Here is a 23472-nt window from a genome sequence, read left to right as displayed (position 1 = left end):
TGCAATGCAACCATATAATAAGGAAACCCCGGTTTGACAGACTTTGGGGATTCATATAGAAACATAGCCAGGCCTCTTTTTTATCTTGTCTGTTAGTTTTTAGATACAGAAATTTCATGCATCAGTAAAAGAGGGCACTTATTCAGTCAAGCCGCGCTTCTCAGGAGGGAAGCGGATGAGAAAAGCAATGCAAGGCTTAAATCCTTCGCTGCCCGCCAGCTCCTCCGCGCCGCAGGGGTCGCTGTTTCGCCGGCGCACGAGGGCGGGGCCGCGGCGCGCTCGTCGCTCTCACGTGGCACCGCCCCCTGGCGACACGCGGTCAGGAAGTCGGAGGCTCCGCTTCTCCGCGGCGGCAGCTACGCGAGCCACGCCCCCTCGCCCGCTCCCAACCAATCGCCGCACTCGCCTTCGGCCGCGGCGCGCCGGCGTCTCCTATCCCTTTAAGGAAGCGCCGAGGCTCCCGATTGGCTGCAGAGCGGAGCCGGGCGGGGCGATGCGAGGGGAGGGGTGGGAAAAAAACGGGGCGCGCGCCCGCGGTTCCCCCCGTTAGCGCGCGCGCGGGCGGGGGCCGGGCCGGCGGCGGCGCTGGGGCCGCACCTGCGGCCGCCTCGGGGCGGGACGGGACGGCTGCGCCGGGAGCGGCGGGCGGGGCGATGCCCCCGGGGCAGAGGTAGCTGCCGGGTGCCGGCAACCCATGTGCGAGCCGCGCTCGGGGCGGCGGCCGTCTTCATCTCGGTGCCCGCCCCCGGCGCCCTGGCCCTGCCCTCGGGCGGCGGCGGTCGCGCCTCCGCCCCGAGCTACCTCCGCACCTGGGCCGCCGCCTTCCCCGCCGGCAGCGTGGCGCAGCCAGTGGCGGGAACGCGTGTCGGAGCCGCGGCCCCGGGAGACGAGGGCGGCGACGGGGAGATGGGCGACAAGAAGGTGGCTCTCATCACCGGCATCACCGGGCAGGTAGGGAGCGGGGCGAGGGGGGGCTCCCGGCGGAGCGTGCGGGACGGGAGGGGGACCGGCGCGGCCCCGAGGGCTCCCGCGGGCTGCAGCCCAGCCGTGAGCGTGCGGTGCGCGGCGCCGGGGCCCGGCGGTCCCGCGAATGCCCCGCGAGGTGCCCGGGGCGCGTTGCGGCGCGGCGGTGCGTGGCGCCCGCACTTCCTGTTGCAGCGGGCGCTGTCAGGGCGCTGCCGGGCGGCACCGCAGAGCCTCCGGGCGGGCAGGGGCCGGGCGGGCCGCCGCAGGGTGAGGGCTGTGCGGGGCTTATCTGGCTGCTGCTCGTGAGTGCGCTCTGGGCTCGGGGATGAGCATCTGCGGGCATCTCTAGGAGCGGTGCATCGCTCTTCCTCCTGTAGTCATCTTCATCTGGACTGGTTAAGACATCAGCTTGCCCTGTGTTGAGGTGAGATGTGACTGACCTTCAGCAAAGAAGGAGCTGAGTCTGGGAAAGAAAACGTGCAGCTCTTCCACCCCATGGGCTGCAGATGTGGAGCGTTAAGGCAGCCTGTGGCAAGGCTCCCCTCAGCAGGGCTGTCACACAGAGCAGCGTGCTGTCATCTGCTTCCCTGACACACGAGGCAGTCAGTCTCACAGTCACTGTGTGCTTTCAGCCCAGGCCTGAGTGGGTGATGCGGACATCATCTTTTTGTGCTTTGTGTCCGTATGGGTTACGTACAACTGTAGGGGTTGCAAAGGACCTTTGGAGAACATCCAGTCCAACCCCCTGTTAAAGCAGGTTCCCTACAGGGCTGTACAGGGAAGTGTCCAGGCAGGTCTTGGATGTCTCCAGAGGAGACTTCACAACCTCTCTGGGCAGCCTGTTCCAGTGCTCTGTCACCCTCACAGAGGGTTTGTCACAGTCTCTGTGTTTTGATTGTGTTAACAGTAGAGATAATGATGCTTTCAGTCCTCATACTTTCAGCAGAAGGTGCTGGAAAAAGGCCACGTGGAAAGAAAGGTGTTTCTCTTGCAGCAGCAGCTTCTCCCCTGGAGAGAAATGATGTGCTGATGGTGAGTTTTAACTTGGGGGGACCTGCAGAAGTGTTGATGTACAGAGCTTGTAGCTTTCCCCACCACACTGCCAACTTGGATGCTCTGTTGGTTGGCTTGTCCACGGAGAGGTCTGCATTGCTACCTTTGTTGGCAGGTTGTGCTAAATGAAGTAGTGGGCTTGATGATGGTATATGAGGAACACCTTACTTTGCAGCATAGATGTTGCATGCTGCCTGGAAAAACCACTTTGCTTGCACATGGCTTATCTCTTTGAATGTGCTGAGTGCCATCTACTCATAGGGTGTATCGTTTGTGATGGGTAGAACCTGTTAAGTAGGTCGTGTTGGATGGTGTGCATTAATAATTGTCTTAGAATTAGTGGAACCATTTTGTCGGTGATCGTTGTTGGTTTTTTTTCCCTTTATGGCTGGCATTTAGTGGCAACTTCGTGTATGGAAGGACTTTTTCTTCACCTGTGGCCCGTCCTGGAGTGCTTGTCAATCCATTTGTGAGGCACTGTGAGTTGTTCAGAAGGTGATGAGCACTGCGGAAAAGGACAGGTGAAAACAAGCATGGGGCTACTTTGTTCTACAATGAAGAGCCACCTGATTTTTGTGAGGGAATAAATTCTGGCAATACAGTGTCATAGCATTTCTCATCTGTTACCAGATGTGTACTGTGCATTCAGTGGCCATCTGTTGATCTTACTTCAGCTCATTGTCTGTTCTCAGGTGTTCTTAAAACACTTCTCAGTGTCATCCCTTCTGGTACATTACTGACCTGAGCAGCGAACTGACAAGGAGTTGTAACAGTATCTGAGAAGAGGAAAAAAATGGTCTTTTTATGCTAACATTTTTTTCTCTGTGTTCATTTTTTAGCAAAAGTACAAAAATCCAGAGCTTTTTGAAGGACTGCTTGGCGTGAAACGTCTTCTAATCCATTGACAGAAGTATGCTGCTTTTCATTAAAGATAGTAAGTTAGAGGCCTCTAGCTATAATGGTCTGATTTGCACGGTGCAGTGTTCTGTGTGATAGCTTTCTCTGCTCCCTTTCAGGGGAGGTTCAGGTTGGTTATTAGAAAGAATTTGTCCTCGGAAAGAGTGGTGAGGCAGTGGCACAGGCTGCCCAGGGAGGTGGTGGAGTCACTTTCCCTGGTGGTGTTCAAGAAACATGTAGATGTGGCGCTGAGGGAGTGATTAGTGGGCTTAATTAGTGATTAGATGGTGGGGATGGACTAGGTGATCTTAGAGGTCTTTTCCTACTGTAATGATTCTATGATTCTACTTTCAATGCAGTTCTTCCATCTTAACTTAACCTTGGTCAGGTATATTACTTGATGTTCAAACATGCAGGAAATCAGATATAGCGAAAGTCTGGAATATCTAGAAGTTAGCCAATGAGGCTTGCTGCCTTAGTGATGAAACAGGGCGAACTCTTGGCTTAGGATGGAAGTTTTATTTTGAGAGTAACCTTTAAAGTCCAAGTCTTCCATCACTGGGCTCTACCACTAGGAATCCTGGTCTGTCTTCTATTCTTAAATAAAATTTTAGAGGAAATTGACTAAATATTTTTTCTTGCCCTCCCATCTTATTCCCTTTCTTTATTTTATTTATTTATTTATTTATTACAACTTTTATTTGGAGAAGCCTCACCCAGAAATGGGACACCTGGATTCTGTTCATTCCTTATATGAGAACAGGCCAACTTGCACATCCGCCTTCCGTGAGAATCTCTTAGTGCTGTCTGTTTTTAAGCTTAATTATCATGCATAAAATGTACAAATGCATTTGTGCATTTTACTAAGTGGAAATGAACTTAGGCTTTGTCTTTTCTGGATAGTTAACTTTAATTACTTGGCTAATTAGAGTTGGTCTGTTTTGCATTCTTACTTGGAATTGGTACTCTTGCAAGGGAAGAAATAAAAGCTTGGATCCTTTTGGGTGAGGAAAGCATAGAACAGCACAAGATGGATAACTAATCTTATTCAAACTGCGACCCTTCTGTTACAGTGAATTGATACAGTTGAGCTGTGTAAGGGATCACTCCTCTTTGTGTATGGCCAGTGTACTCTGAGAACATTTGCAAAAGTAAGGCCCCATAGAGCCTGGAAGAAAGGTAAATGGTTGATAAAGCAGCTCTGTTAGCTTAATTTTTAGGCAGCTGTAGAGTTGTGCTTTTATGTTTAGAGTACTCTGAGGCTCAGCAAGGTGCTGCTTGAACTGTAGTAGCACCTCCTGAGTCGAGATGATGCTACTTCAGGCATAACTGATCATAGCACTGGAATCAGACACCTCATGTTTTTCAGAACTCCTGTGTAGGTATGGACATCTCAACTGTTCATCTTTTCCACTGACAAAAGATGGGATTTTATCCTGTTTTGGTGGAGAAGGAGTTGAGCTGAGGTAGGACAGACTGTTCTATGAATTCTGGCTGGAATTGTCCAGTGATGCAGCTTTTAACTGAGGTATGCCATGGAAATATGGCACAGCTGTATCTTGTAGTTTATAGACCTGTAATGCAACTCATAAGAGTGGAGGATGCCAGAAGTGGATGTGCTATCTGCACGTGTTCTTCTGTATAGTGAGCAGAAGCTCACATAGTTCCTGCTGAACCAGTTAGCAGAGGCACTTCATGTGGCTTGCTTCTCTTCTAGGTGCAAGCTGTTAGAAGTACAGGTGTCTGTGGGAGTGAATGTGCTAACTGATAAGCTGATGGTGACCTTTGGCTAGATAGCAAAAGGTGGGTACAATACAGATAAAGCCATAGATAGTAATGGATTCCATATGGTCAGGATGCAAAAGGTATTCTGTTGGCAAGGGCTAGAATTCAGTCACTGTGTAGTATATGATTTTCTGCACATTCTGCATTTAGTAATGGGGCTAAGGTGAAATCGGTGCCGTTCTATCGCTTGTACTGCTGATAAGAGACCTTTGACATGCTGCCAGTGGTGGTGTGCACTCTTGTTGCTGCACTGAGATTTCCTTATCTCCTTCTCACACTACAGCACTGGGGTGAAACCACGCTTCACTGTTCTGATAATGTAGGTTCTAGATTGAGGCAACTGCTGCGTTTGGATGGATAAAACTTCTGAAGTGTCACATAGGTATTGGTTGGCTGGTAAGCTACTTCTGAGTAATGCATAGCACTTTTTTTTTCTTCGTTTAAGGAAAAAATGTTTTTGTTGAAACACGAGCCTGCTAGGTGTGTTAGAATTATTTTTAACAAAACTAAAATGTGACCTGAGAAATTTTTCCACAGTGTGAAGTGGATTTGGTGGACTTCTTGGACTTTGGTACTTAAAATTACTCTTTAAAAATGTTCTGGTTTTTTGTTTTTTTGTTTGTTTTTTTTTTTTTTAAATCAAACGCCAGTATAACTGACAATCTTACTACTAAATATGCTGATCTTCACCTCCTGTCTTCTCTTGTTAGGGGGAAGCTGAAGTGCTGCTAAAGCTGTGTTTGTCGACAGCTTTGTTTTCTAGGCACTGTGACTAAGTATCTTCTAAAGATGCATTTAAATAACTCTGGAAGGTCTGATTGCATTGCAATCAGTCTGATTGTCTTTCTGTACACTGATGCTTGTAAGAGTGGATGTTTAATTTCTTGGAGAAATACCAAGACACAGTCTGGCTGAATCCAACTACTGTTATATGTTGAAGTTCCATTTTTGCCCTCTGTCACTGGATTATGAGCCTTGAGTAGTATCTATCTTTTCTGGCACCGTGCTGCTTTACTTGGAGAGATGATAAGATTGTTTGTAGACCAACAGGAAAGTTGTTTAACTTCTAAAGCCAAGTTTTAAATGAAGCAATACACTAGAACTCGTATGCCAATACATGGCCAGATGCTTTTGTTAATTATAGACAAATTAGTTGTTTCTGTTTTGTAAACGAGAGCTCTTTTGTACAGTTTCTGACACTTCTTTGAAAACTTGGATTTTGGTTGAAAGTTATCTTGAGATTGCTATCATAAGTGTAACTATAACTGAGCAGTGAGCATGCTTGTGTAAATGCAAGAATATTTTCTTTGTTTTACTTAATGTAGAGAGAAGATAGTACTAGAAAGACAGAGGCAGATCCTGGAAGTTTATCCAACATGCAAACCAGATCCATATACATATGTATGCTATACAGGTGTTAGTAGTTCATGATTTGTGAAAGACTAACTATACTGGGAGGGAAAAGGATCACTGAGGAAGCAGGCTTTGCAGTTGTGAATTGAGGTAAGACTTAACATCTGACTGTTAAGAATGCACTAAGAAGGACAGACTCTGTGGGGCAAACTACCAGTGATGAGTATTGGTCATTGCTTCATTTATTCAGTAGAAGAGTGGCTATGAAACTCTTCTGTGCAGCGGCTCAAGCAACGTTGTTTCTTGGAGAAGAGTTTTAAAGGAAAGCGTTAGACAACTTCTTAATGTTTCATTAAGTGTTTTGATCGAGTGGGACTCTGTCATTTGGCAGTGTGTATGTGCATGGAAAGCAAGCGTAGAGATGTTATAGTATGCTCTACAGAGAGAAGACAGTCCTTTGCCAGGTGAAGGACAGAATCTGAAGGATTGCTTTTCTGCATAGGAATAGATAGATTTCACTGAAACTGCATGGGCTACAGGTAAGGCTTCATGTAAGCAGTGCTGCTTTCCATTGAGACAGACATGGTCTTGGCTGAAAGTAGGTCTCTTTTTTAGTGGCTGTCTCTAAATAGCAAAGCATTGTGAGGATTTCAGATCTGTTGAACATTTTTTCTTGCTTTGAGGTTGCAGAGATGGAGGAATACCAATTTGGACTCAAACTGAAATATAAGGAACGTAATTGGCAATTGAGGAGAGGCCTGTGTGTATACTTCTAAATGTTGAGAGGGAGTTCCGGCCTTGAAGTAGGTGGTTGAGAGAGGTAGTGGAGTCTTATTCGTAGAGGTACTCAAAACCAAGCTAGAATTGGCCCTGAGCAACCTGCTCTAGTTCTTCCTGGTCTGTGCTTGCTCTGTGGACTCCAGCTGTATACCATTATCTACAACAATGAGTAGTGCAGTTAATGGAGTATTTGAGCACAGGTGAGCTAGAACACATTTATGACACGAAGTATGGCTGGTAAAGGATTAGCTTGTATCTATTTATCTTGGTGTATGTGTTAACTTCTCTTTTTTCCTCCATCCTTGCACATCTTTGCTTAGTGTTTATGGCTGCCAGTGTAGTTTGTTCTGGGGCTTATTACTGCAGAGGGAAGTTCTGGTAAAGCAGCACAGCTCCTGGTGTTGACTCAAGGATCAGCACAATCTGATTCCTTGTATTTGAACAGGGTATACACAGGATGTGGATTGAGAAACATTGTGAACAGCAAATAGACTAAGTGTCACTGTATACAGTGGTATATACCTGATGTGAAGGTAGATAAAATACTAAATACGTACCAGGAAATTTATAATTTAGTATGTAGGAACAATGCTATGATAGAATAGATAGAGGCTTAGTACCCAATCTGTGTTTGGGAAGCTGATTTCTGCCAGCAGTGTTTCTTGTAAAAGTTTCTGGTGCTGCGAATAACTTTCTTAGTTTTGTTCTTGGTTTTATTTTTTAAATGAAGACTGGTAGCCATCAGAAAAGTTACTTGCCTTTGGTGTGGGATGCTGTCTTTGGGTTTTGAAGAGAGTTTCCTAGTCCATAGCTTGCACTGCTACACTTGAACACATTTGAAATAATAGAAAAATAACTTGCTATGGAAAAATCTATTAAATAACTGCTGCTGACTGTAGCACTGAAGCATCCTTTTCTCTGCATATCTACAGCCCATTCCAACTGAAGAGAGCACTCTTCTACTTTCTTCCTATGGTTTTATGCTCTCCCGCCAAGCTTTGGTCTTGTTGCTTGTCTGGTTGTTTCTTTCCATCCATTTGGTCTCTGTTGAGTTCTCTGCATAAGAGAATCAATTTCTTAGAAAATAGCTATGCAGGTGGACAAGGAAAATGGAGTACTTAAGCCTGCTTGATGATCTATGTGTAGAACACATTAAAAGTTACCATCCTGATTCCTATAATTCAAGGAAGTCATGGAAGTTTTTTTCAGTGCAATTATGATAATGGTATTAATCCTAGCATTATTTCTTGTGACCCACATCTTATTTCTCTGAAGAATGTTGCAACTTATTTGAGGAGGTATAGTTCCCGTGAACCAGCCAGTGAACAATGACATGAGAGCAAGTCAATGTTATGGAAGGTGTCTGATTTTTCTCTCTCAAGGATTTGTGCTCTCTTGTCTATGTCTCTTCTTGCTACTTTGGTTGCATTTTAGCCAAACGAGTAAAACGAAAGATTTTTCTTTCTTTTTTCACCTACTTTCATATGAATTCACTGATGTTTTTTTTTCCCTTTTTTTTCAGGACCTTAATTAAGGAATTCCTTTGGGTTCTGTATGTACACAAGCTGGGGGGTGCAGTTACATACAAAATGCTTGACTTAGCAAGGCTATAGGATAGTGAGGTGAAAGGGTGGATTTCTCTTGTTTTTGCTTCCTAACTGTTATTAGAAAGCCTCTGCAGTTCTTTGCTTCTTGGGTGCAAACAGTTTTTCTCAACCTATGTCAATAATGAGTTTTTTTAAGTCTGGAGACTTGATGGTAAGCTGTTTTGTATTGTCACCTATTCCTTTTACATGGGTCATTAAGCAGAATTAAGCTTCCTCATACGGAATGTAAATATTGCAGCACTTTTTGTTTATTCACAAATACACGGTGTACGTCAGTCAGGCAATCTTTCTTTGAGGTATTTTTTCTTGTGGGAATTGAGTTTTGCTTTGCAACTCGTATGTGGTTGGACAGGATGTGTCCATTGACTTTATGATCCAGCTAAAGCTGGTTCAGTGGCGGGTTCCATTGAATAGCGTTTGATGCTCTACTGGGAGGAGAGTTCATTGCATTGAGTAAAAGTACAGCTGTTATCATGCAGTCAAATCAGTCTGTTAAAAATTGATGCATCGCAATACCCTTGTATTGATGCTTAGTCGAAGCCAACAGATAAGTCAGCTACAAAAAGGTACTTGCCTTGGGTGGGGAATGCTGTAGATCTTTGGGTTTGGAAAGAGCCTCCTAAAAGATCTTGCACTACAATTACTATGCTTGAACACATTTGAAATAATTGGAAGAAGAGATAGTTGCTCTGGGAAAAAATCTGACTATTAAGTATAGTGAGATACAGTCACTTTCTATGAGTTCTCTGGTTTTCGCTGTCATCTGACCCATTTATTGCTGCTTGGAAATTTCTCTGTAAGAATTCATGCAGCCTATGGCGAAATTGAATGTGTAATGAGGGGAAATTGCTATATTGAAAGTCTAGTCAAGTGCTTTTGTTGCAAAGAGAAGATACTGTATCTCTGCATATCTGACACCTGCATAGCTATTTAAAGGTGTGCCTCTTGGCTTTTTTTTGTATTTCGTGTTCCTGAGGAGGTGTTTTTTTGCATGTGATGTATGTAATACATTCAATCTGTGAAGTTACATCTTCCAGAGTGGTGCAAAAGCACGTGGCTAAGAGATACACCCTTATTTACAGTCTTTTCTTATGTATTTGTAAGCATTTTGAGGTGGTATGTCATAGTGCTGTGCTGGAAGCCTTAAAACACAGCAAAGTCAAAGCAACAAAAATACACACAAAGCCAAAAAGCACCAAATAAAAAACAGTTAGCAATGTGAAAACAGTAGGAGATTCTTATTCCAACTTAATAATGTATGAACCCATACCAGAAGTAGCTTGAACATATTTACCATTTCACAAGTGTAAATAAGCCTTTTCCAAGGTATATGGAACAGTATATGTTTAGAAGGACTGAAATCAGGCAGGGAATGTTTAGTGTTCCTATGTATGCCCTGTTTCTGACTTTTATGCTTCTAGCTTGATACCTGCAGTCCTTTCCAGCTGCTACTGTAGCCTCTATCTTCATGCTTTGGTTGGTGGTGCTTTGGAACCTAGGGTACATCTGTCTGTTTAGGCTGCTACTTGTCAAGCTGCAGGCATGCGTGCTGTAGTATGTTGTTATTGTGTCTCTTGCTTTTTTCTCTCTTTTCATCTCTTGCACGTGGGATTTCTTTGGGTGTAATGGCAGTGTCTGTCTTCATAAACTATGCTGGTGGTGATCCAATTCTTTTGATTTCTATTTCTGTTTTAGAAACCCAAAGAACAGCTACTCTCTCTCCAATGTCTTTGACTTCTTCATCTTGCATATAGCTCTCCAAAAGCATAAAAGTTAATGTGGTGAAGGCTTGTTTTTCAAATGCTGAAAACACTGGCAAAGCTTTCTGGATTTTATACAACTAAATAATTGTGTTTTTCAAGTCAGTGTAATTTTTTCCCATGATTATACAGTAGTAGTCTGTCAACATATTTGTGCCAAAACTTAGCACAGTTTGTTTCTGAAATTAAAATGCCATTGAAATCTGGTAGCATGTACAGTATAAAGAATATACAGAAGTCTTTGGACTTGAATACAGAGTATGATGTTCTCTAGATGGTGTGATCATGCCAGTAGCTTTGTGAGATATCAGAGTTTTGATGTAATGCTTAAGAAGCCACAGCCAAGAAGCTATTTTACTAGTGCTGAATTGTTATTCCTGATCAAGTGCTATTCTGGTGAACTCCAAGCCTGTTCTGCTCTTGTGGAACTCAGTCTCTCTATTGCTTTCACATGAATGTTTCATTTCCCCTTACCAGTGTTCGCAGTGACAGCAGACAAGATGAGAGCAGTTTCAGAGTGCTGATTGCCCTTTGGACAATGGAGGGTATGTTGTAGATCTGCAGGCTCAGTAGCATAGGCACATTTATTTTTGAGTCTGATATAAAGTTGTAATGAGAAGACACTGTAAATAGTAGTTCTTGAAGATGTGAAGGCAAGGAAGTCATAAGGACTAGCAGCTAAACTATAGTTTGTGCCCTTTCTACCCATTTCAGAGAAATAGTCATAACTGTAGCTGGTCCAAGACTGTAAGTCAGTAACTGTGGTTTTCTTCAGGTATTTGATTTCTCCAGTTTCCTACAATGATCTGTTATGCATTGGAAGATCATGTTCACATGTTCTTATTGCTGCCTTTCCTAACACCAAAACTGTTAAGTTCTTCTCTATTTTGAAGTTTAGGATTAGAGTGATAAGACTTTTCTTTACTAATTTGCAAGTTTCTCATTACTGAAGAATGAAATAGACATATCAGTACAGATCATCTCCAAAATATTTGCTGCATTTGTTATTAATTTCCTTGTACTTTCATACTTCTGCAATTATGTTGGATCAGTATTCAGTCAGGACATAAAAGAAAAACACTTGTAGAAATGTTATGCTGTGACTTCTTTATTTATGAAGTATGTTCAGCATTTTGTGTCATTACACTGTTCTGTATAAACAGTGCTAAAAATCATACTTTCTTTAAATTGGGAGGCAATGTAGTCAGATGGGGAAATGCTGACTGCTAATTACACTTGCAGTGCAAGTCAGCTTTGCTATACGTGTGCCCTGGTGGTTCTTACCACCTCCCAGTATCTTGCATCTTTCTGTTATTCTGATTCAAGGGAAATGTAACACAGACTTGGCAAATGAAAAACATCCAGAACCATTACAGTACTGAAATCCTCTGAGCAGTACTGCTGCGTTTTTATTTTAATAAACAAGAAGACCTGCAAAGTAATTAAGTTATTGCTGGTTCATAAATACTTTTCTTAATATGAAAATGTCTAAATAGTGAAATAGGGGAGTTAAAGTGCATTTGAAATAGACAACTTCCCATCATTTAACATTGTAATTGGCACTTGCAGAGGTGGACGCACAGCTTGATTTGACACTTAAGTAGGCTGAGTTTCTGTTGGAAATACTTTGTGTGACTTAAGTGTGGTGGTGAACTTTAAATGTTGCTGTTTCATTTCCTTTGTACTAGCTTGTGCTACTGGTTGATGAATTCCTGTCACTTTCAGTAGGAACGTCCTTGCTTAACTATGTCTACACTAAGCTAGCTGTCTAGGCAGCTGCTCTGGTGTATGAGAATCATCTAGCCCATTAAGTTCAGATAGTAGGCTTGTTTGATCACCTATCTTAGGATAGGAAGAGTTGTGTTCTAAGTCGTGTTGGCTGTGTGGATGTCTGCTCTACTGACTGTGAAAGGTGCTTAGGGTGCCTGACTGATGGTGCTTATTTATGCTTTCATTTACCTAAGCAGCATTTATTTTATTTGAAGCACTGAATAGAATGAGCAAGGGTGAGTTTAATTACAGGATTCTTTTATAGTAACAAAAAGGGCTGATTATACATTGTGTGTGTGTGTGTGTGTGTGTGTGTGTGTGTGTGTGTGTGAGAGAGAGAGAGAGAGAGAGAGAGAGAGAGAGAGAGGAATGGTGCTCCCAAGTGACTGACTGCTTCTTGAACACTTAGCATACCACTGCAGCTTCACTGCTACTGCTGACCTCTCAATCCCTGACCTTCTGATCTTTTAGCACTTTCTGGTCTTTCTATTTGAGGTACTGATAATATTTGATTTCTACTTACCTGGCTTTAATGATGTGTCTGAAGTTACTCTCTATCATGTGTATGCTCTCATCTTAATGTTAAATTGTGGTGGTAGCCAAAAATGTCATAATTTTCCTTTCAAAACTTTCTAGAGAGTTTAGATGACTTTTATCTGTTATCTTTCTGAGTCTGACATTTCAATATAGGATTGTCCATATTCCCCTCATAAAATGCTCCAATAGTTATTAGCAGTAGATGCCAATATTTGTATGGCCTATGCACTGAAGGTCAAAATGGGGTCAGTTTGTGGCCATGGATGGTAGGGAAAGAGTGGCCAAAAATCAAGTCAAAGAAGATTCCTTTTGAAGGAGGTACAAGCACATGTTCTTAATAAAGATCTAAAATCTTTTGAGTAATTCAATATGCAAAAAAAAAATCATTGGCTTGACTCTGACTAACTCTTGTGTTTCGATGACAATAGTTTTGATGGATTTTTTTTTTAATTGATCTGACTAAAATAACTTGAGCTAATAGGAGTAGCACTGGTTAATGATCAAACCAAAGCTTTGAGATTAGCTTAACAGTTCACAGCTTCTTTTATATCTGGAATTCTGGGAGAAGGATGAACGAGAGAAGCATTTGTAAATCTGTAAGTATGTCAGGTGGGGTAGAGTAGGCCAGGCCTTAATTCTTTATAGTTTCACATCTTTGAGAAGAAGCTTCATTTTAATATGGGAAAACATACAAAAAGGCAGGAGGAAAAGCTACTTAACTATTGTTCCTACTGTTACAGTAGGACTGTACTGTCTTTGGCATTATGTATGTGGAGGAAAAACATATAGCTCTACCATGTATTTATATACAATGAGGTAGTGGTAGGAGATCACCTCGAAGTTTAGCATTAAATTAAATCCATGCATCAATATACCCTTGGAAAAAAGCTCTTTTGGAGTACAATTCTATTCTGTTGCAAGTTTCTCTGTACCTTTTATTTAAAAGATACTCTGCCCTTGTGAGGCCCTATCTGGAGTACTGTGTCCAGGTCTGGGGTTTCCAGTACAAGAAAGACAAGGAGCTGTTAGAGAGAGTCCAGAGGAGGGCTGCAAGGGGCTTGTTCAGCCCAGAGAATAGAAGGCTGTGGGGTGACCTCATTGTGGCTTTCCAGTACCTAAAGGGAGGCTGCAAACAGGAGGGGAATCAACTCTTTACAAGGGTAGATAATGGCAGGACAAGGGGAAATGGTTTTAAGTTCAAGGAGGGATGTCAGGGGGAAGTTCTTTACTATGAGAGAGGTGAAGTGCTGCAACAGGCTGTCCAGAAAGGCTGTGGATGCCCTGTCCCTAGAGGTGTTCAGGGCCAGATTGAATGGGGCCCTGGGCATTTTAGTATTAAATGGGAAGGTTGGTGGCCCTGCATGTGGTGGGGGGGTTGGAGATTCATGATCCTTGGGGGTCCCTTCAAACCCAAGTCATTCTGTGATTGCAGCATCTCTTCAGATGTATATCCCTGATATTTGATGAGTTAAAATGTCAATTACTTCATGCTTGTGAAGAACAGATGTGCCAGTGTCATTTGGAGTGGTGCTTTTAACTTTGCATGGAACTAGTCTCTCAGTGTATAGCATTTATCTATTTCCTTTCTTGAAGAATCTCGATATCTATTCAAAACTATGTCTGTTACTTCTCTCTCTGTGTTTAAGCACATACTAGCCCAGTTACAAAGATCTATAGCTGTGAACTGTGTATTGGAACAGTTTCTTTGGTATGCCTCTAATTCTTGAAGAATACATGCCAAAATTGAAAATTACTTATTTCTCCATGTCTTGCTCTCCACCAAGTTTCTGTCTTGCAATATTTATCAAACTGCCTTTTTAAGGTGTAGTCCTGTTTGGCAATGGCTGTATCCAAAAATGGCTTGCAAATTTTGGATCTTATTATTCAGAAATTATGTATTAAAATGTATCTGAGTCTCTGTTTTCACTGGGTGAAAGGCAAAATGTTGCTCCCCATGGATACGGGAGTAATATGCTTGGTTCTACTGAAGGCAGTTTTTACAGCTGGGTGCTAAAGCCATGAAAATCAAACTGCTGACACAACCTGAATCACAGTACCACAAGTAGCACTTCTTTGTTTTTGTATGACAGTTTCATTGGTACTATAAATAGTTGGCTCCTTACAGGTGTTCATATGTAATAACTCTTAGAAGGCAACACTTGGTAAGTTTTCAAATGAATCATGTTAATTCCAGGATTAATTTTTGCAGGGAGACCTTTTGGCTTTTTTCCTTTTGAGGTTTTTAGTCATAAAAATCCATATGTGAAAAAGTCCATTCCTTTTAATTCTTGAAGTGCAGTTTTCTGGCAGGGAGAATCAGAAAAGGAGCTGGCTTGTTTGTGATAGTGGGCAGCCTCACTTGATCTAATGCTTCCATTGTCAGTCTCCTTGGAAAAAATGTTTATTCCTCTCTAGTTGTTCTGTTCTGCCATTGGTACTCAGCTGGCAGGAGATCTTCAAGTTAGCTGTGTTATCACCAGCACTGGAGTAACAGCAGATCTAAGAGGAAAAGCCTCTGTGCTTCTGTTTCAAACACCAGCAAGGAAGCCTGAATACACATACAGTAGTAAAGACTTTCCTCAGCTGTTGCTTGGTGTATATACTGACAGTGTCATGTGCTTTTAACTGAATAGATGGCTGAATGCAAAACCAGAGTTCCTGTTGCAAGACTTTCTATTGCTCCCTCTTGGTTCTGGTTTATGTAGCAGTGTTGGGAGAACAAAGAAGTGACTGTACATGGCTTGAATCTGGAATAATTTAGGTGGCTATAGTCAGTCCTCAGACAGCTTGGTAAAGTGCTGTCTATAAATTAAGCTGGGAAACTTTGTGTTTTCTTTTACAGTTATCATTGACCTGAATTTAACATGGCTGATAGGTGGTGCAGTGCCTCTTTCAGGTAGTGCTGATTAATGCAGTAATACTCTGGGATGCAGTTATCTTGACCTGTGGAGAACCTGAAGTGAGCAACTTTATGTGGCTCCTGGCATCTACAAAGCAAACAAATCTTTGTTCAGTCTTTGGTCCATCAAGAAGCAGTGTGGTACAGATACCCTTCCTTTTCTCTCTAGTCTTTACCTGAGCTTACTGACACCTGAAAAATGGGTTGTGAGGTTTATTTACGAATGCTTTACTGTGGATTTCAGAGGTACTGGATACTGTAGCATGCATGGGTATATAGTTGCACCTTTAAAGCCTTTAGGTAGTGAAGTACTTGAACTACATTTAGCTGGGAGTTATGAGGCTTTAAGAGATTTTTGTAAGAATTTCCTTAATTAGCATAGAGACCAGACTTTCAAATTAAACTCCAGCATCCTGCCACCTTTGTTAATACATGTATCCACATTTACTTCATTAATTACATGGAAAAGGCTGACTAAATCAATGGAAAGTGATGTTGGAGAGAAGGTAATAGGAAGGGAGAACGCTAGAGAAGGAGGAAGTACAGGTGAAGTTTTTGGTATTGCTGCTCTCTAGTTCATGCAGTTCACAAACAAAATATTTTTCTAAGAAAGCTTTCTTTTCAGTTAAATAAATTTCCTTGCCTAGATAATGTGGGGTGAAAGGCATGAATTAACTTGCTAATCCTTAAGCAGTAGCTAAGGGTGAAAGATAACAAATTGCTTGAAGGTATCAGTGGGCATTTAAACAAATTCTGACTTGTTTCTTGATCCCTTGGTTGTTTTTATTACCGTTGTTTTGTTATCGTTCTCAGCACTTCAGCTCTATGTGACTTTTCTTTAGGCTTCTACCTTTAAACTATTTTCTGTGATTACTTCATGATGATGAAGTAGTTGGAACTATGAACATTAGTTGGAACTTGTAGTGAGTAATATTTTTGTTTTTGTTAAGTGATCATAGCGTCACCAAGGTTGGAAAAGACTTCTAAAGTCATCCAGTCCAACTGTCCACATATCAGCAATATTAATGAGGCATTATATAGACAGAAGATGCTTCATGAAGTGCTACTTTCCTGGATGTCTGCAAGAGGAACTTGTTGGAGTCCAGGCCTCTTGGGGAGCAGAATTGGAAGAGGACTAAGCTTTATACTTTTTAAAACTGCAGTCAAATGTATTGAAGTTTGAGATGGGCATGGAAATTTTGTCACACTGTAGGTAAAGAGACTGTATGTGTGGTGATACGAGCAAGAAGTTAAACAGTTGCTGAGGTGCGGGGAGGGCAAAATGGTTCAGGGATGTGAAATAAGTCCCAGTTCAAAATCTGAAAACAGCTCTTTTGAACAAAACAGGGCTACCACTTTCCTGTTCTCTCTGCCTGGTTCAAGAGGTTCATGATGTAGAAATCTCATTAAAGTTTGTTCTGCTTTTGTGGAATTTTATTCCATGATGGTGCTACTTCCACTCCTCTGTTATGATTTTTTTTTTTTAATGGACCAAGGTGTGTAAATAAAGAGAAATAATACTCTGACAGGCTGATTATACTGTAGTAATGCACTCTCCCCTTGCTCCCAGTTGCAGCACAGAGCTGTGCTTTTAGTGACACAGTAAAGCTCTCCACCTAGAGGGAGGAAACAGACTGCAGTCAGTGGAGCAAGGCTGACTGGCTGCCTTGGCTTGGGAGATCCACGCTTCACATAAAGGAAAGAGTGGCATAGAGGTCTTCTTTCTCTAAAAGAGAAAATCAAGTAGCTGATAACTTCCATACCTAGTACTATATTTCAAATACTTAAAAATCCAGCGATACCAAGAAAACTAGATTCTACTATTCAACAAGGATACAATATACAGTAAATTGCACACAAATATTCATGTTTTTCAGGCATTTGTTATGCTTTGTAAGAAATTGCTTGTTCAGGTTACTTTGCTTTATCCCTTCCTTGATTTAGGAGTGGACTTCTGAAGAGCATCTCCTTACTCTGGCTGAAGACACTACTCCAATAAATGTGTTTCCCACAGTGCTTTCTGAATGCATAACTGTGTTTGCAGAATGGCATTGTTCATACCTAAGCTTGACATTTTTAGCTTAAGTGAAATGATGCGTGTGTAAGAAGCAAGTAATTTTATTTCCAGTGCATTAGATTTTTCCATGCTTTTCTTAGATCTCCTTTCTCATTGGGTCTTCTCTAGTTTGAGCTTTGTTAAATGAGCTGCCCACCTCCTTTGTTACTGGTTTTTGATGCTAGGAAACTTTCTGTCAGAATCACTTGCTCATCTGGATACAAAATAAGTTGTTGCAGAACAAATCTCTTGCTTTGGCTTAGTGGCAGCCTATTTTTTTTTTAAGGATCTTGAATGTTGATGAACAATACCAGTATGCGTTTGTGATTATTTTGTTTGCAAAAAGTATGCATTGCTTTGATTCCTGTGGAAAATAAATGTTACAAAGATTTTAGCTATGCCATCTTTGACAAAGAGAGCATAGGGGAAAAAGAAAAAAGAAATTAAGAAGCACATCAGCTTTAATAGGAATAGGATGAAATCCTTGTTTTTATATGTCTAGGAGTATTTTCACTCTGAAATATGCAAGTTTTGCAACAGTAGCATATATACATCCAGATTTTTTATATGAACTGAACTGGTTTTCTGTTCCAGTGTCAGTGAGAAGAGTTTAGGTTTATGGATATGGATTTATGGGTGACTGGTATGACAATTACAGATATGGGAAATCTGGAGGGAACTGCTGGAAAGTATGTGGTATTTGCTAACAGTAATATATCACACACAGTAGCTTTAAAATTTTTTTTTTACCATCTATCATTACATAATCTCCAATCACTGATGGCTCAGTCAATCCTTCGCATGCATATGAGTTAATGCAGGAAATTTGACCAGACAACATTGGTTATATAGAGGATTACTATCTGCTACTGCTGGAATAGGCAAGTTTGATTGGTGGCATTATTTTCTAGGCTTGCAGAAATGTCTTGTTGAAAACTGTTTTGCTTTCTTTGTTTCTTGCCAGGCTTCTAATGTTGATCCTTGTAGTGGAAATGCTAAGTCATGGCTTGAACCAGTGATTGAGCACCTGGTAGGAAGGCAGGGCCAACCTGGGGGAGCTCAGGTGCAGGCAATGCAGCTGAGGGACTGGAAGGGGTGGAGGCAGGACGCACCCCTTCCCAGCCCTCATTTAAGGGTTGGCAGTGGAGGTGAGGGTGTGGAAGTCCCTGTGTACATGAGGTCTTCTGAAGGTAAGCAGCTTTTTTCCTTTATTTTTGTGCCTGTGGCTGTTTGAGTCTGGGACCTTGCTACTCTGCTGCTATTGCTGCACTTTCTATTGCTTTGCAGTCCCAAAATTCCACACAGCTGTCTGTTCTATAACTTTTCAGTCCAAATGAGCCAACTGTAATGAAAAATGTGAGGAGGAGGGAGGAAATCTTACAAGGTTGCGTGATCTTAACTCTTTGAGATGGACTCTGGAGCATGGTCTCAACATCATCTTCTGGGACAAGGGTTTTTGTTTCTTGGTTTGTATCAATAAAATTTTTTGAAAAAGACTTCATGATATCACCTGTCTGAATTCTGAGAAGGCTTTTCTCCATGCTGGCTATGTTCCAGTCCTTACAGTTCTCCTTCTGTCAGACTCACTGTCCCTGTGGGTGTGTGAAGTATTTTCCAGACTGTTTTATCTGACACTTGTCAGAATTTATCTTCCTCAGCAAACTAGGATGAGACTGGGAAGACAGAATGGAATCTGATAGTATTGCGCTTCTGGTTTTGGTGTTCTAGGTAGTTTGGGTCAGGAGGTGGAACAGTGTTGTAATCTAAACACTGTTAGAAGTGGGTAAACATTATATAGTGTAAGAGAAATGGAGGTTGGAAGCTTTGATGTAAAACTGTGGCAGGAGTTGTCTGCTGAGGTGGATAATTGAAGCCCTGCTGAGCATTCAGCTGAGCATTCAGAGAGTTTGGCACTGGACCAAAAGGAGCAGGGGCAGTCAGGGGGAGAGGATGGAGTAACTGTGCTGAGGGGAAGTGCAGCAGAGTTGGGCTGAGCAGTGAAACTGGAGCAAGAGTTTAGGAAAGCAAATGATGTCGGGGTGGGTGAAGGGCTGGGAAGGAGAGACTGGGAATGGGCCCATGAAGGAAGTGGCCCTGGGAGAGTGGGTGAAGCTTTGGAAGTGGGAAATGGAGATGAATTGGGAACATCCTGAGACTGAGATTTTAGTAAGAGAAGGAGCTGTGGAATGGTTTCCCTCACCTTTCCTGTGGTTCTCAGGCTAGAAGTTCTTCCCTTTGTCCTAGCAACCTAGCTGCTACTCTGCCTACTGGCTGCTTCTTGCCTGTTTTGCCTTAGGACAGGTGTCTGCTTGTGGGGGATAAAAGCAGGCATAGCCTTTTTCTGTGGTGCTTGTGAAATTGTTTAAGTCTTTGTGGGAACAAAAGGCAGCCCTTGCCCAGACGTCTGGATTCTGCTGCATGGTATGAGTCTGGTAGGGAGAAATCAGATCACAAACTGATCTGAAACAAGGGGAAGAAAAGGTTTTTACTGAATTGCCTTTTAATTATATGCTTTCTTGTATGGGATGCAGAAGGAGAGCAGAGGGCAGTTCTTTTGTGTTGAAAGTATAGCTGTATACTGAGGTTTTTAAACCTTGTGTTTCTTCATGGATTTTTGAAGGTACTTAATACATTAGGAGTGAGGTTCCTTTACTGTTGCTTTAGCATGTTCAGGACTTGACCCAACTCAGGAGCTCTCAAAGATCTCACCTCATGCTCTTGGAAAATGAGGAATGCATCACTGAGTATTTCCAAGTCTTACTTGTGTACTGTTCTCTGACAGACATGAGGACTCATTGGAGAAGATGCTTTCCAGTATTTCACACCCATGTTTTCAGTAGCTATTGCTTCAGACGTTGAATGCTCTTGTGGGAAGAAGAAAAAATACAGTTAAGCAGAGTTATAATCATTTTTTTTTTTAATTCCAATGCATTCATTTTTTTGTTCTTAAATCCAAGCTTTGTACAACACTTGTGCAGAAGTAATCTGTTCTCTTAATTCATCTTTTTTGGAGCGCTTTATGCAGTAGGCCTGATGGAACTTGTTGTCCATCCCTAAATAGCACTGGAGATGGGCCTTTCATGCAATTTAAATACCTGTTTTGCTGCTGTTAATCTACAGTATCAGAATGTGAAATGTCAGTAGAGCTGAGGATGTTGAAGAGGAAACTGTGGCAGCACCTTGTTCTCAATCTGCCACAACTGCCTGAAGCTATTTAATGCCCTGTTTTGACCACAGTTTAAAAAGGAGCAGCAATCTTCCAATCAAATACTTTGCAATGGTCTGTTTTCATAGCACTTGATTTTTGAATAGCAGCTTGTGACATTTTTTTAATACTAAAAACAATTACTGCTATTTCTAATTTAAAAAAAAAAAAAACAACTTTGTTTGTCACATTTGAAGTACACAGGCTCTGTAAATACCACATGTGCTACAGTGATAACCTTCTGCTTTGTGTTAATGTATTATGCCAAATATGGTCTTTGTGCTGTAATACAGTGAGTCATCTCATGTGTTGGGGTTCTTAGTAGTGACCTTTCCACACTTGAACATGAACGTCCTGGAAATTTCTCCCAAGTTTACTAAATGTGTTCTACTGTTGCTGTGGATCTAATTTTAATATTTTTCAACCCAGAGAATACAAAATCATTTATTCTTGCATATTGTCAGCATGGAGCAGAGCAAAAAATTCAATCTGGAAGTGACTGTTGAAAAATGAAATGTTTATTCAACAGGTACTTAGGAATGTAGTTCCTCAAAGTCACTTTTATATAATTATTAAGAAAAAAATCTGTTCAAAACACAATATCTACATGTCTTATTAGTAGGCTGCTGCATCTCATGCTATGTTTGAGCCAGATTCAGTTCTGACTGTTGTCTACCCTATTTGTTACTGAGAGAGGAAAATGTGGAAGGGCCAGATCAGAGCCTGAAGCAGTAAGAGCACTTTGTCAGCAGCGGTGCTGCTGGACTTGGTATTGATGGTGGGTGATGAGCTGAGCAGGAGCATTTTAGAAAGGAACTTAAGCAATGTAATGAGTAGAGAGAGAGTAGAAAGGCACTGCAGTTGCCATTTGTTTTGTCTTTGGCATCTGGAGACTTCAAGATGCAGGTAGTCAGAAGGGCTGGAAAAGAAAGGAACAGAGAGAGAGGACTTCTTTCTTAGTAAAGTAGATGTTGAGTCTGGTTGAGGTTCTCTCAGCTTACTGTTCCTTCATTCTTTCTTCTCTTCCCCTCAGCACTGAGGAGGGCATTAAATGTGTTTTGGTGCATACCCTTTCCTCTGTCACTCATTTTTTGTGAAAAATCCTAGTTTCTGGCATACTTCTCCCGTAGGTACATGGGGAGGCCTGGTCAGAGGAACAGACCTGTTCTGGGGATTATTTGAAAGATCTTCATTCTTGAATATCACCTTCTAGTATTTCTTTCCCACAGTGTGACAAGACAAGTGTCTGCTGCAGAAGTCTGAAACTTTACTGGATTAAATCTGGTTTATGTGATGGCTGTTAGTTATTTCACTGTTACTGTGTGCAATTGGATTTGGAGTCTTCTCTGTAATCGTTGCAACTTGATGAATATGTTTCAGTGCGTGCATAGTCTAATCAAACTGATGCCAAAAGTTTTCTGTTTTTAATAAGTGCAGTTCTTAGTTGTGGATTATTTTTTGCTTTCAGTAGGGACCAAAACTAGATATTTAGGTTCATAACATCTTTAAAGAAGGGGAGCTTCATTACAAAGGCTTTCTTAAATTAGTTCTTAAATGATTCTTACTCATGCAGTACAGAAACTGTTGAGGAAGCATTAATACAGAAATCACACGATTCTTGTTCTATTTATGAATGTTATAGGACTTCTTTCAAAAACGATCAGCTGATGGAAAAAGTCTTATGAAACATGTCAAAATGCAGCTGAGAGGTAAAAGGCAGTAAGGAGTATCTTAAACTTGATGTGCTCAGAGGTTCCTTTTTTAAAGTAGCAGTTTCCTTAGCTTTATGGGAAACTGACTGTTTTCAGTTTCTAACTTCAGAAGGCCAGCAATCTTCAACAGCAGTTAAATATGTCCATATTAATTTGCTCTAGAGACGTGGCACTCTTTCTGTAAGAATTAGTGGAAGAGCTGCATCTTCTGTAAGTCAATGTCGAGAGAATGTTTATTCTCTAACAAATAATTCTGCTTTGACTGAAAACAAACTGCTGGGCTTCTCAGCCAGCTGCCATTTAAATGTGTGTGCCCCTGCCTCATTAGGCAGTGCAGCTGCAAGCACTGTACTAGCCGGAAACCAGGGCATTTATGATTGAGTTCCTGTTATTGACTTGCTCTAGAGAAAATGCCAAATTCCACTGTATGTACTACAGTCGGGATACTGGGGGAGGCTGGTGCAAATGCTCTTTTGACATTTGTAGAGGGTAGATTTTTATCAAGTTCAAGGGTTATTTTCTTTACAATTTCTTTTCAGACTAGTAAGTATTGCAGGTAGTTAAGAAAAGACAAACCTTAGCTAGCAGGCCTGGGAAATGTGGAACTAGAAAAGTATCTGTAAATTTTTTTTTGCAATTTTGTAATTAGATGTGAGCTCTCATCTTTTTTTAATAACTTTTTGACTCTGAAGATGCATGTGTCAAATGAGTGGTTTATTGTGGGGTTTTTGAAATAGTGGTGAAGTTTAACGAAATGATCTGCAATATAGGATAATAACCAGTAGAAATGCAAAGTACATATGGGATTATGCTTATTACATACGAATCATTAAAACATAAATTCACAAATGGGCCGAGGTATGCTTCTTTTAAGGACAATCTGTAGCTTTTCAGGAAGTGCTGAATCTTAAAATCATAGAATCACCAAGAGCTCTAAGATCTTCCAGTCCAGCTGCTCAGCTTTCACTGATATTTTCCATTTAGATGCCATATTTACATCAATTTTCTTTTGATAATGTTTTTGTCGTGAAGTCTTCTTTCATATGAATGCTTTCCCATAATGTAACAATAATGCTACCTTAAAGTAATTTT

The 23472-nt window shown here is 41.6% G+C and overlaps 1 protein-coding gene across 2 annotated transcripts in view; it reads left to right on the top strand.

Annotated features, from left to right (window-relative positions):
• The first annotated feature begins 646 nt into the window (after positions 1–646).
• The window catches only part of GMDS (GDP-mannose 4,6-dehydratase), a 391195-nt gene continuing 368369 nt past the window's right edge, over positions 647–23472 (top strand). The window contains exon 1 of one of the 2 annotated variants that reach the window (XM_031589284.2): positions 647–951. In XM_031589284.2, the coding sequence (XP_031445144.1) occupies positions 907–951 (45 nt within the window). In that variant the 5' untranslated portion in view covers positions 647–906. Of the gene's footprint in view, positions 952–18476; positions 18654–23472 lie in introns of those variants that run through there. The other variant, XM_090137013.1, reaches the window with a different exon arrangement.

The sequence above is a fragment of the Phasianus colchicus genome, chromosome 3 (genome assembly GCF_987193195.1).
Source record: "Phasianus colchicus chromosome 3, bPhaCol1.hap1.1, whole genome shotgun sequence".
Lineage (NCBI taxonomy): Eukaryota > Metazoa > Chordata > Aves > Galliformes > Phasianidae > Phasianus > Phasianus colchicus.
This window is presented reverse-complemented; position numbering and strand designations above follow the sequence as displayed.